The sequence below is a fragment of the Opisthocomus hoazin genome, chromosome 6 (genome assembly GCF_030867145.1).
Source record: "Opisthocomus hoazin isolate bOpiHoa1 chromosome 6, bOpiHoa1.hap1, whole genome shotgun sequence".
Classification (NCBI taxonomy): Eukaryota; Metazoa; Chordata; class Aves; order Opisthocomiformes; family Opisthocomidae; genus Opisthocomus; species Opisthocomus hoazin.
Genome location: NC_134419.1, coordinates 6,697,326 through 6,709,665, shown reverse-complemented (window position 1 = coordinate 6,709,665; position 12,340 = coordinate 6,697,326). Strand labels below are relative to the sequence as shown.

The window sequence follows — 12,340 nt, the reverse complement described above, 5'->3', positions numbered from 1 at the left end:
CATCTAACTGCAGAAGTTTCACTTAAAAAGCAAAACAAAATTTGGAAATAAAAGGAAAAAAATCAGCTTTACAGATAATACCAGTAATGGCTAAAATCATTAATATAATGCAGAAGAGCTGTGGTTGAGTCCATCTCACATGCTTTTTGAGTTACTCTGACCAGCTCCTTCAACCTCCCACCTTCTCCTGTAACACTTTTGTTTCGTACTCCCAGCCAGTTTTCTCACAGTCTCTCTTCTGGGCAGGCAGCACAGCGCTCACTGATGCAGATGCACTGATGCAGGCTCACTAATGAATGCCAGTCCAGCCCTTTTAGCATCACAAATGAAATATGTGCCCACCTATTTCTGCTGACGGCCAAACAACATCTTACCCCACGATCAAGCACTAAGTTATTCTTAACCATGTATTGTTGAAGTAAGCCTGTGCTAATGTTAATTTTGCTTTAAGAGGGGGGAAAAAAACTGTATAAGCCTATCTGGACACAATTATAAATGAATTCTGATCACATTTTCTACAATGAGATAAATGACTTGGGATTTGAAACCAGATGCTTTTAATTACTGATTTTCTTTGTTACACGAACCTCAGCTCCGCACCTATACATTGTTCTTTCTTTGGACAGATGTACTGATGCCCCTTTTGCGTGCTCAGATCCGTAACACCGAGATAAATTATGACGGGTTCTTGGCTTCCTCCACTGAAAATGTTTTCAGCTGTCAGAGGTATCTGTTTCTTGTTATTGGTTTTAGTGCTTTTGAAAGAGAGACTAAAACACTGACTTGTGTATTCTATTATAAATGAAGAGTATTCTCCAGTGGAATCCACCATGAATGAGTGATGGATCTCCTTCATCCTAAGAACTGTTAGAAAAACTGTGTAGGCATTTAGTTCTCCAGAGTACTTCTAGAGAGTAAAAGTCTGTTTCCTACAAAGCTTCTAGCAACGTGCCAGTTCCTAGTCAGTTTTATGTGAGCTCACAAACATAAAGATTAATAAAAATTAGACATAAGTAGTTAAGACACCTAATTGTCTCTTAAAGTAATTAGAATTAGGTACACATTTTCCTGCCTGGCCTGGATTCTGGCAGTTCAAGGAAATGGGTAACATATTGAAAAGAATCTCCTCCATTTCTTTTACTGGTTTTGGGGTGATTTCTTAAATCTCATCCCAGAATCAGTCATGCTCCAGAAAACTAGCTGCTCGCAAGCAACAGTGAAACTCTTACAGTCACAATTTGAGGCTGGGCCCACCTGACGAGCAAGCACCCACCAAACCCTTTGTATGCCATCATCACCCACCAGCAACACGGGAGCCAAACCCAACGCCACAGAGCAGATACGTGGGGTCGTTGCCGGGTGCTTTCTCCCAGCCCCGCAGCTCACCGAGAGCAGGCGGGGGTCTGGGCCAGATGCTGCTTTGAAATGGAGGCACCCGACAGGACCCTGGCAGTGCACGGAACAGGGCTGAAACGTGGGTAGGAGCTGGCTTACAGTCTCATCCTGCCAAGTATAACACGGGAGTGTTACATATACAAATCTGCCACACAAGATTTTATCCTGCCTATTTATTTTCAATCTTGAAAATACGAGGAATTTCAATCTGGTGTTCTCTGACTGAGCAAGAAGGGAGGCTCCATGTACCTTGTGTTACTTCACGTACAGAGAAATGAAGGACTACATTTTTAACAGAGATCTCTTTACATTGAAGTGTTTCTGTGATATTTGAATTAACAGGTGCTAAGAAGCAAGCAAACAAAAATTCTGATGATGTTTGAGCATCCTGATTAAAACGTCTCTTTTCACTTCATTGTTTTTAAGTCCTCTTTCTTGTGATTTGGTATGGGCAAGTGGCTCTTCAGGGGCATCTGGAACGTGGTTTGAACTGGTTGCAGTTAGCTGGTGAGCAGCCTGAGCAAGAGAGAGTTGTGTAAACTCCTTCCTCTAACCTTGATTACTTAATCCTTTATACTAAGGGCTCACAAGACTGGATTCAGAGTTCTCATTAATCATCACCTATGGACACCACAGATGTCTTAATCCCACTAGTTCTTCATTTACTGCTGTGTTTACAGAGCAGAAATGACCTAAATTACCAAAGGAATATAAAAAAAATAGTTTCACTTTCCCTTCCCTTGGAGACACATCGCCTTCCCAATAAAGTTATTATTTGTCAGCACTCCTGGGTTCTTCTGAGAACAGAAGTGCTGTTTGTTATGGGCGACACAAGTGACAGAGGGCCTCAGAGTCATGGATAGAGGGACCGTGTTCAGAGCCTACAAAGTGACCTTGTTAGGTCATTAAGCTAAATTGGTGCAAATCCCTAACTTGGTGCCACCACTCAAACTCACTTAACTTTCGTCATATCGCTTTCATTTAAGCTGATAATTTATCACACTGAATGTTCTAAACTGGAATTTACAGAGATAGTTTACAAATGAAACTAAGTACATTTTTAGATGACTTAGATAATAACAGCTAAAAAAATAGCAGAAAGCAAGCCAAGTGCAACATTCACCTAAGATTTCATACTAAAAGCTGGTTTTCTGCCTTCATGCTGCTACAAATCAAAATAAGACTATTTTTGCAATGGGCAAAATGAAACCGAGTTAGACATTATAGATGGCATACGCTACAAAAAATGCTAAAATAAACCTTTGCTACTTGAAATAAAAAATAAATATATATTTAAACCTGGATCATGACAAGCCGACTTTCTGGATGCCAAAATATTTCTCAGTCACTTTTAGTTTAATTAATATCAATATAAGTAAAATTTTTTGGTCTAGCATACACTTTATACCAGAATTTGAAAAATATATTGTATAAAGCCAATATAAATACATTTGGTAATGAAGTCAGATTTTGTTAGAAAGTTTTCAAGTGAATTAGATAATTTTGTCAAACTATTTAAATGTCTTAGCAAACCATTTGGGAAAATTGACTGCTGCACTCAGTATTGACTTTGGCAAAGGATGGTATAACATAGGGCTTAAAAAAAAAAAAGAAAAAGTCTTTAAATCAAATCCTGAATCTTATGTCAAACTTGAGTAGACTATTTGTACTCCACCTCATGTAGTTTTTGGCATCTTGCGTATTTGATGACTCAGTAATTAGATTTCTTGATAGTAATCATTTGGTTCATTCCACAGACTTAAACTATGCAATCCAGTCTTGTCATCGTGCTGATTTCACAGTATAGAAATTCTTTGCAGTTACTTAAACGTGAATGCTGAGACAGCTGACAAATGAGGCAAAACTTTATCTGCGTGCCAGAAAGCTGGAGCAGCTAATACGAAGAAGCGTAGTGTTAGGTGTTTCTCCTCTATTGTAAACCATATATACTTTGTATGAGTAATGGCAGACTGCTATGAACTGGCAAAGGTGTAACAGTTCTGTAATTCAGTGGCTCTAAGCATTAGATTATTAAGTGATTTTGCCCAGTTAAATGGATGAATGCTTTAAACAAAACTGTGCTAAATGAAATTCAAGGACTATTAGTTCACACTGAGTTTCTGTACTTGCAATTAAAATGTCATGTATGGGCTTCATTTCAGCAGCCATTAATAACGTAAGCATAAACAATTAAATACAGCAAAAAGATCTTGGACTGGGTATGACAATGCTGAATGCAGATTATTTTGAGTTTAGAAAATGAGATCTGAGATGCTGAAAGACTCCATGTAATTATGTCATGAAACTAGATACTCTGTTTTAAAATAACTATTCAGAAATACATTCCACTCTCCATTTTCTGATGTTTGGTTCATGGACACAAATGTGTTACCACCTCACTCTTACATTTTGTTATAGGATATTAAATATGGTAGTTCTGCAAAGAAGAGATAATAAATCACAGAGATAATAAATCAGCACTGCTGTCTCCTCTGCGAAAAAATACGTATTCCACTAGAACTGAAAACAGCAGAGACAATTCTGATGTAAACTTTGGCCTAAGCAAATGATCAAAATGTCTGCAGAAGGAGCTCAGTGAGAAACGTGGCTCACTCAGCACGGCGTTTCTGCTGAAAGAGAAGTGCCGTACTCTGGAATGGAGACGCGAGGGGCAGCACGAAGAATTCATCTGGGAGCTTCAGACCCCTCAAACTGGAAAACTGTTGCCCTCATTCTGCTCAAGTCTTTGCTTTCATTTCTTATTAATGTTACCAGAACATGAAGTGCCTTAGAAACAAATTCACCTTCCTGACAGCCTGTTAAATCCTTCCCATAGTATATCCTTACTTTATTTCATTCTTGGTTGGGATTTTTTGCCTTAACTCCCCTAGGAACCAACTCAGAGAGGAACTAGCTGAGCAGTGCACCAGGGAGCAGTGAGAGGAAGGAATCCTACTCCCCCAGGCTCAAGTAGTCCCATTCTGCAGGGAAAGAATAGCTCGTGGATTAGCTTCACTTTGGACTACCTGTCTTCACTTGTCCTGTTTGCGCTCACTGCCTTTACTGCTACAGAAAACTTCATATTTACCTGGTATAACTTCCATCCAAATCCGCATGCCCAGTGCTTCCTGTTGGCCATGACTCTGCCAGCGGGACATACAAGGTTGGGAATGGGGGGGCAGGGCAGGGAGGGAGAAGGGCTGGGCATCTTACGTGACAGGGACAGGGGCGGTGGGCAGATAAGCGTCCTACACTGGGAGGGGGCACTGGTACCTGCTGCTGGCATAGGTGAGAAGAGATGGCTGAAGGAGGAACTGGGTACAGAAGCTAAGCTTGCTATGGCATTCATTCTGCAGTTGAAAAAAAATGGAGCAATTTGTCCCTCACTGAATTTCCTCAATCAGATTGTTCTTCAGCTACCCCAGGTGTAACTTTCCTTTCTGTGCCCTTCCCCTGCCACATACCCTCTGCCTTCTGCCCTTTGCCTAAAGCATAGAATTAAAAACTTCCTGGGCTTTCCCCATATAAAAGAAGGGATGGGTCAGTCACTGTACTAGGATAGAAAAACTCTCTGTTCAGTTGCTGTATTGGCTGAAGAACCCCAACATATTTTTAGGAAAAAAACCCTCTCTTAATCTCTCTGTATCCCAAGTTCCCATCAGTAAACCAAAATCAGTTCCCTCCCTGTGCAAAGTGCTGGGCAGAAAAACTGTAAGTTTGAGGTTTAATTTGCATGAGTTTAGGCACCACAAAAAAAAAAAATCTGAGCTAAAAGATTAGAGCAGAATTTTTTGGCTTACAGAGATGCTTTACTGTTGCGAAGACGTTATGAGACCCTTGAGCAAGTGGTGCTTTAGAACCAGATACTGTAGCAATGCAATGCGATCCATACCATAGCAATGCAATCTATACAATCAACGTGATAATAAACTCTTCCCCGATTGGGATCTTACTGGTCAGTGCCTGCTGCTGAGAGGTGTTTTAGAGAAAATCTCATCAGAGAGCAAGGAAGTGAGCAAGCCTCCCGCTCTGACACAAAACAACTCTTACTACGGCAAACACTGCCTTATTGCTGAGTGAGTCACAGTTTGGGTTTTTACCCTTTGAGATATTTTTCATTTGAGCTGAGAAAGTTCTCTGCACTTATCCAAACCTACAAGAATTAATCAAGGAAGAATTAGAAAAAAAAAATTAAAATCTAAATGCAACTGTTTTCTATGAATAAAAAAAAACTCAGTGTGTTTTGTTGAAGACAGGGACAAGGCCCTGAGCAACCTGATAGTAAGGTCAAAGTTTGCGGTGCTTTGCACAGGGCATGAAAGACATCACCTTCTGATGTCCCTTCAAAACTAAACTATGATTCTAAACCAAACAAAATTTCTCAGTTTGGGCCAGTGCTTTTCACTGGAACAGAATCCATGCAAAGTAAAATAAACAATTAATCATTCATTATCATGCGAGACAGCGGCCGAGCATGTCTCCCACACACATACCCTTCCCTGGCACTCTCCAGCGGCGACTGGTGGTGATGTGGGCTGGAAAGGGTAGAGTCGAGAGGGTGGTGTCTTGAAGGGACGTCATGAGGAGGCGGCAGTATACCCGGTGAGGGACCGTTATGGTTAGCGCTGGAACCACTGTACATGCCTGTGAACACACATCATTTTAAAAATAAAATAAGCAAGGAACAAAGCATCCAAGTAAGTCCTTGTAGGTCCCCAAGTCCGTCCCTATTCCCCCAGCCTGCCCCGAGACACAAACGCACAGCAGCCCAGCTCTGCCGGGGGAGCTGCACTGCCAGGGGAGCCACCTGCTCAGAGACCCAGGGCGTCAGTGAACGCCACGGCGCTTGGAACAGCACTCAGAGCTGTATCCAGGTATTTGGACGCACGTGTCTCCCCTCCAGCCCTCGCAGGTGGTCCATTGCTTCCTTGCTGTGAGCACAGACCCGTAAGCACTCCTCCTACCAGCTGGCAGGACTTGGCCGGGCTCTCACCCTGCCTCCACTGTAGCGAGTGAGAACCCGCAGCGCTCCGTGGCTTGCAGCACGATGGAGCTCACATTGCAGCAGAGCGGTACATGATACCTTACCAACATCACATTAGACACTGAACTCAGAGCACTGTGTTTGCGTAAGAGGGACCACGATCTGGGTTTTTTTCATTATTAATTTCAAACTTTTTCATTTGACTTGCAATTAGTATGCTGCTGGACATCCTGGACCATTTAAAAATATCACATACTGATACAAATGAAACACCAGAAAATCAAATGCAAAGAGGAGCAAGGAGAAATTTTTAAGGAGAGCATGAAAGGTTTACTAGCACACAGAGGTACTGAAGGAGTGTGGATGTTCCATTTTTGGGGGGACTCTGGCTAGTCTCCTCTACCATGGCAGGCAGGCATCAGTAGTGAAGTGTCTGTCATGCCCTCAAGCACATACTTGGTTGAGGATGCTTCGTCCAGGATGCTTGGATTAAGATGCTGGGATGAAGTTTTTTTCTCATAGTCTCCCTTCTAAAGAGCAAGCCACGCACGGAGACAGGCCAGGCTATCTGGGGACACTGACTTGTGTCATGAAGGCTGCCCTGAGGGCAGGCCTCTGTAATGAGAGGAGACTGCAGAAGTGCTTGCTGCCTGGCGTTAGAACTGACATAGAACTGACAGGGAATCATTACGGTTGGAAAAGACCTCTAAGATCATCAAGTCCAACCATCACCCCAACACCACCATGGCTGCTAAACCATGTCCTGAAGTGCCACATCTACACGATTTTTGAACACCTCCACGGATGGGGACTCCACCACTTCCCTGGGCAGCCTGTTATGAATGCTGTTTGCAAATGCCACCCCATGGCAGAGGGCAAAAGACTGGTTCCTAGAAAATTCAGTTCTTGGAAAAGTCTAGTCCTTCTTTCTCAGTTTCTCTGCCCTTCTCCGCCTCCTCTTGAAGTTTGCCTGCAGCACATCTCCCAGCGTTTGCCCACCAGGGCATGCCTCCCAGGGAATGTGCCCACAGAGGAGGCCCAGGGCAGCCACTCATGTTGCATTCTGAAGGCTGAGGGGAGCCAATGAAGTTTGCTAGGTTCCACAGTGTCCAGCTACACAGCACAGAAGACCCCACACTCCCTCTGAGGCCTCGTTTCTTTGCCTTCTCTCCTCTGGTAGCATTCACCTTTCCATCCCACTACACATTCAGGAAGACAGAGCTGTGTCAGCTACGCTGGGCTGTGTCCCGTGTTGCTGACAGGGTTCTGGAAGGCATCCGGCATCCCTCCCAAACCCTGGCAGTGGCATGGAACAAGCAGAAGGCAACACGAGAAACCGGAGCCACGGGGAATGTGTGACAGCCCTCTGGGCGGATAAGCAGCGGCTGAACGCCAGCATCTGTTTCTGTGTGACTGAAGAGCAGAACCACTAAGGCAAGATTCCAGCCACCTTTGTCAGGGACTTCAGATGAGTCAAAAACCTCTCGTGAACAATGAGTCCTCAGCTGCCGACAGATCTAAAGCAACAAAAATTAACCACATTGTCTCTGTCTCCCACTAGACAGAACATTTGTCAACCAGCCAGTGAAACCAACTTGCTTCCTGCACTGAAAGCCAGACAGAAGGGGCTTTAAGAAGTCAGATGTTCCCAGGTGATGCTAGGATTTATTTGTCAAAGCTTCTCCTGATAACGGTAAGTCAGTAGCTAGTGTGCTACACTGTGAAAATGTCATTTTTCTACTGGTGGCCTCATTCCATTTTATAATACAATAGATTCCACTTCCCCCAAAGCCAGGCTTGGAAGATGAGCCAAATACCAATCTGACCTTGACGGTACAGTGTCATTTCCCACGTCAGCGGTATTTCCTACAACCCACAGCTCAGGTATACTGGCAGCACAGCCTGGAGGAAACTGCTGAACACAGAGATGCTTGTGTTTGCTCAGGCTAGCAGACTGCTAATGGCCCTGGTCAATAACTCACCCAAAAAGCTCAAAAACCCTCAAAAGGCAGTGTTAGCAGTGTGGTGGCCAGTAAACACACGCAAATGTTTTATTTTACAATCCCACCCCTGAACAGTTCACGAACATTGAAGAGGTCTCTCCTGGCCCCTTCCTTACTGTCTCAGCTACCGAGGATAGTTCAGTCCTTTGCTTGAGGGGGGTGAGAAAGACAGAGCAGTAGAGCACCTACAATCAGCATACCCCTCTAGAGAAGCAAGAAAATGTTAAAAACAAACACCCCACGTATCCGTATGTCCAGGAGCCAAGTCCTGCATGATCCCCTGCGATCACTCACCCCGTTAGAAAACCAGATGAAAACAGAATCCCTGTCACACCGAGTTTCCGCCATACCCAACCACTACGCAGAGGCATTTACCCAGCTGCGAAACTACCACGGTGGACACCCATTGCCCACTCTTGGGCTTGAAAAGATGTATTGCTGTAGATCTCCTCTCCTAGTTAAGGCAGGGCTTCTGCTATCCACCCTGGGTTGATCCACATCTCAACTTACTGCTCACACCTTCTCTGGAAACGGCCCCTGCTCGGAGCATGTGTGTGCTAAGGCTTGTGGGGTTTGTTCATCAGCGAGTTTTCCTTTTCCTACATCTTTTTTAACCACAACACCCTCACTCACACTGGGTTTGACACGTGGTGTATCTCGGCCCCCGGGCCCCCTTCCACACCGCAGCTCATGCTGCCTCACCCCAGAAGCCGCTGGCTCCCCTCACACGGCACTGCTGGATCGGCAGCCCACCGCGACACCGGCTGCAGCGCCTCAGGGTGAAACCAGCTGTCCCCATATCCCTGGTGACACTGTGACATATGTGGCACTACATGTGTGCTGCCTGCTGCCAAGGCAGCCTGTCTCACAGCTTGTTGGCTTCCTTCGCTTCCACAGGGCGTCTGCCTGTAACTGAGAGCACTTCGAGGGCCACGTGGCACATGCAGGGGAAGATGGGATTTGCTGCGAGATTCCATGGGAGTCCATGCAATGAGACATTAGTCATTTCTGCTGAGTCACTGACAACCAAACCGGTATTTATTTGAAGTTAAAAGTTACTTAACTTGCACAGTGCAAAACAAGGGCACTCTAACAGAACATTAACTTTACTTCCTTCGGTGGGACAGACCCTGCTCTGGTCACGGGTGCTGTGCAGGGTGTGCTATCACCTATCAGCTGTTTATGCTGCTACTGGAATTCATTTTGACTGTAAAAAGTTTTGATTGGTATGCGTATTTTAATTCCAGAATTAAGAGATTCAAAGTCTGGAGCTGCTGCCACTCTGATTCCATGACTGCCTAACGGCATGTTCATCGGTGTTAAGCCCAAAGATGGTGCTTTTAGCAGGGAATACTGGCAGTGGCAGCTTATCAGGAAAGCGAGAGTGAACTGCCTTGTCCAGGGAAGCAGGAGTATCTGCTGACAGGAGGGGTGTAAGGCCCTTCCCACAGCCCTAACAGAAAGGAAGAGTTGTTTGAGGGGAGAGAAATGCTGTCTTTGCTGCGTGGAACCCTTTGCCCAGGAAACCAGGTGCCTCTACAATGAAGCAGTCAAGGTGGGGAGAGCAGTTGCTATTCCAGCCTCAGTATAATTTTCAATTAACTTCTTTCATAGTTTTTCTTCCTTTTTTTCAGCAGCAAGCTATAATATTCTGAGTACCTGAAGTCACACAGAAGCCTTTGGTGCTGTCATGAATGACTATTCCTGCAAGTGCAACCCAGTTCAGGACAGTGCACCTTGGGCCTCTTCACGCATTGGCCGTCTTAGCTTGTAAATATATGTCATCAATCAATATTTTAAATGGCTTGGCCTTTAACCTCAACATCTGTTGCCAAAACAGTACTCTGAGCATCTGTAGCCAGCAGTTCTTCTTTTCCCCAGCTTTATGCCAACTGAGACCAGAAAAACACTAATAAAACTTGCCCAGAGGAAATGCCTGAGTGGAATCACCTGAATGGAGGTACTTCCCTGGTGGGGGGAGAGACACGAGCCCTTGGGCACAGCCAGAGTTGAATGTGCACAGCCATGAAGCATCTTAGTTATGAGGAGGGAACAAGGAGGAAGATCTAAGCAAACAAGGGGCTCCTCTGACTGCAAAACATTATTTTGCTCGCTGTCTTACCCAGTCTTAAGCCCAAATCTGCTTTGAAGTTGGACACGAGGGATGGGAGCTTTTAAAATATTTCACTTTTTCTGTGATTGGCTTTCATCCCTGACATATTTAAAATGCGCTTTAACTTGGAGAAAGACAAAACTGAAACTCTCCAGGAATCCAAGTGATCCCTAAAGCCCAGAGCTCTGCACATTAATAATGTGGTTACTTTGGGGGGAAAAAAACAGGAAAAAACCCCCCCAAGCTCAAAACAAAAAAACCAAACCATGAAGACTTTGGTATTTTGAAGTGGAATCAAGAGGACATCATACAATATTTATCCATATATAACCTATATAGAGTATTATAGCTGATTTGTCTAGATATATTACCTCTGCTTATTTGAAAGAGCAAATGTGCAGTCACTGCAGACTATAGGTGGCAGCAGGAATGTCCTTATGCTTTAATTCTGTAAGGATCAGCACTTCAGCTTATAAGCCCTAAATAAATGACAGAGGAACAGTCCTGCTGACGGAATTGTACAACACATAGTATGAAGCAACTTCTGCTTTGCTGTAAAACAGTCTTTCAAATCGTGATTTATTTTCCCTGGCACTTTTTCATACTGTGCATGTGATGGGGTCTCGTTTGGGGTAAGCCAATGGAAGTATCAGGGAAGATTTACTAGGTTTTTTACAGCATCCTGGTGATGGATTGATATAATCAGCAAAGAAATCGTATCAGAGAAAGCCAGCATCACTGATAGATAAAATCCTTGATTTCACAAGAGGTTCTCAGAAATGACACTGAGAGGTTAGGGATGGTCTGTTTATCTGTAAGCTAATAACTTTTTTCCTGTTTTATTGTTGTCACTTGAAATCTGAGGCTATTTCTGAGGTTCTTGAGTGCAGCCTGTTCTGAGGGAAACATCACTGGTCTTTCCCGTCCTGCGGAAGCGAGAGGCCAAGCCACAAAGGCAGAGAATGGAAATAATCCTCCCAAAGTCCCTCCAGCTCTCTGCCACTTTTTGAGGAGCCACATATAAACCACGAGTGCAGAATCCCAGGGGAACGATGTTAGAATGTTGGGTGATTTCCCTTTCTACCCCATTCTGTTCACCAGTTACACGTCAACATTGTAGTGCAACTTGAACTAGAAAGGAGAATAGGAGATGTCAAGCAGGATGCATTTTTTGTCTTTAAGATTTGGAGTGAGAAAAAAAGCAGGATATTCTTGCCTAAGAAAGTTTTAGTAATTTATTACTTTGCTCTTACAAAGTAAAATAAATTAAAAAAGCGCATCAGCTCTTCCCTTGGTGCAGGGAAGTACCAAGCATGTTTGTTTTCTAATCCCAGTTTACCATTGGATTTCTCTAAGCCTCAACAGCAACAATCTGGGGTTTATCTGGAAAGCTCGTATTCGGTTACTAAATCAATTTAAACCATGTCAAGCCTCTTCTTCGCAGTGTGACTGAAAGAGGATAAAGCGCATCTTAAATCATGATAGATTAATTTAGCTCAAAGGTAAATAATTTTATGAATAATTTTAGATTTTAATAGCACTGAACATTTTCTAGCATTGACCAAGTTTTAAAGTAAAGTTTTAAAAAATGACATCCCTGCCTTTTTATGTCTCACTTTGGCTCTGCTCTACAATCCGAAGACTCCCTCGTAAGAGGACAGGCTGAGAAAGTTGGGATTGTCCAGGCTGGAGAGGAGAAGGCTCCGGGGAGACCTTATAGCAGCCTTTCAGTACTTAAAGGGGGCTTACAAGAAAGACAAGCACAGATTTTTTAGCAGGGCCTGTTGCGATACGATGAGGGGTAATGGTTTTAAACTAAAAAAGGATAGATTCAGACTAGATATA

At 43.8% G+C, this 12,340-nt stretch overlaps 1 protein-coding gene across 1 annotated transcript in view; it reads right to left on the bottom strand.

Moving 5' to 3' along the window:
* GLIS1 (GLIS family zinc finger 1) overlaps positions 1 to 12,340 on the bottom strand; it is a 210,390-nt gene that overhangs the window by 20,088 nt on the left and 177,962 nt on the right. The window contains 1 exon segment of the mRNA XM_075424036.1: positions 5,889 to 6,039. Coding sequence (XP_075280151.1) covers positions 5,889 to 6,039 — 151 coding nt within the window.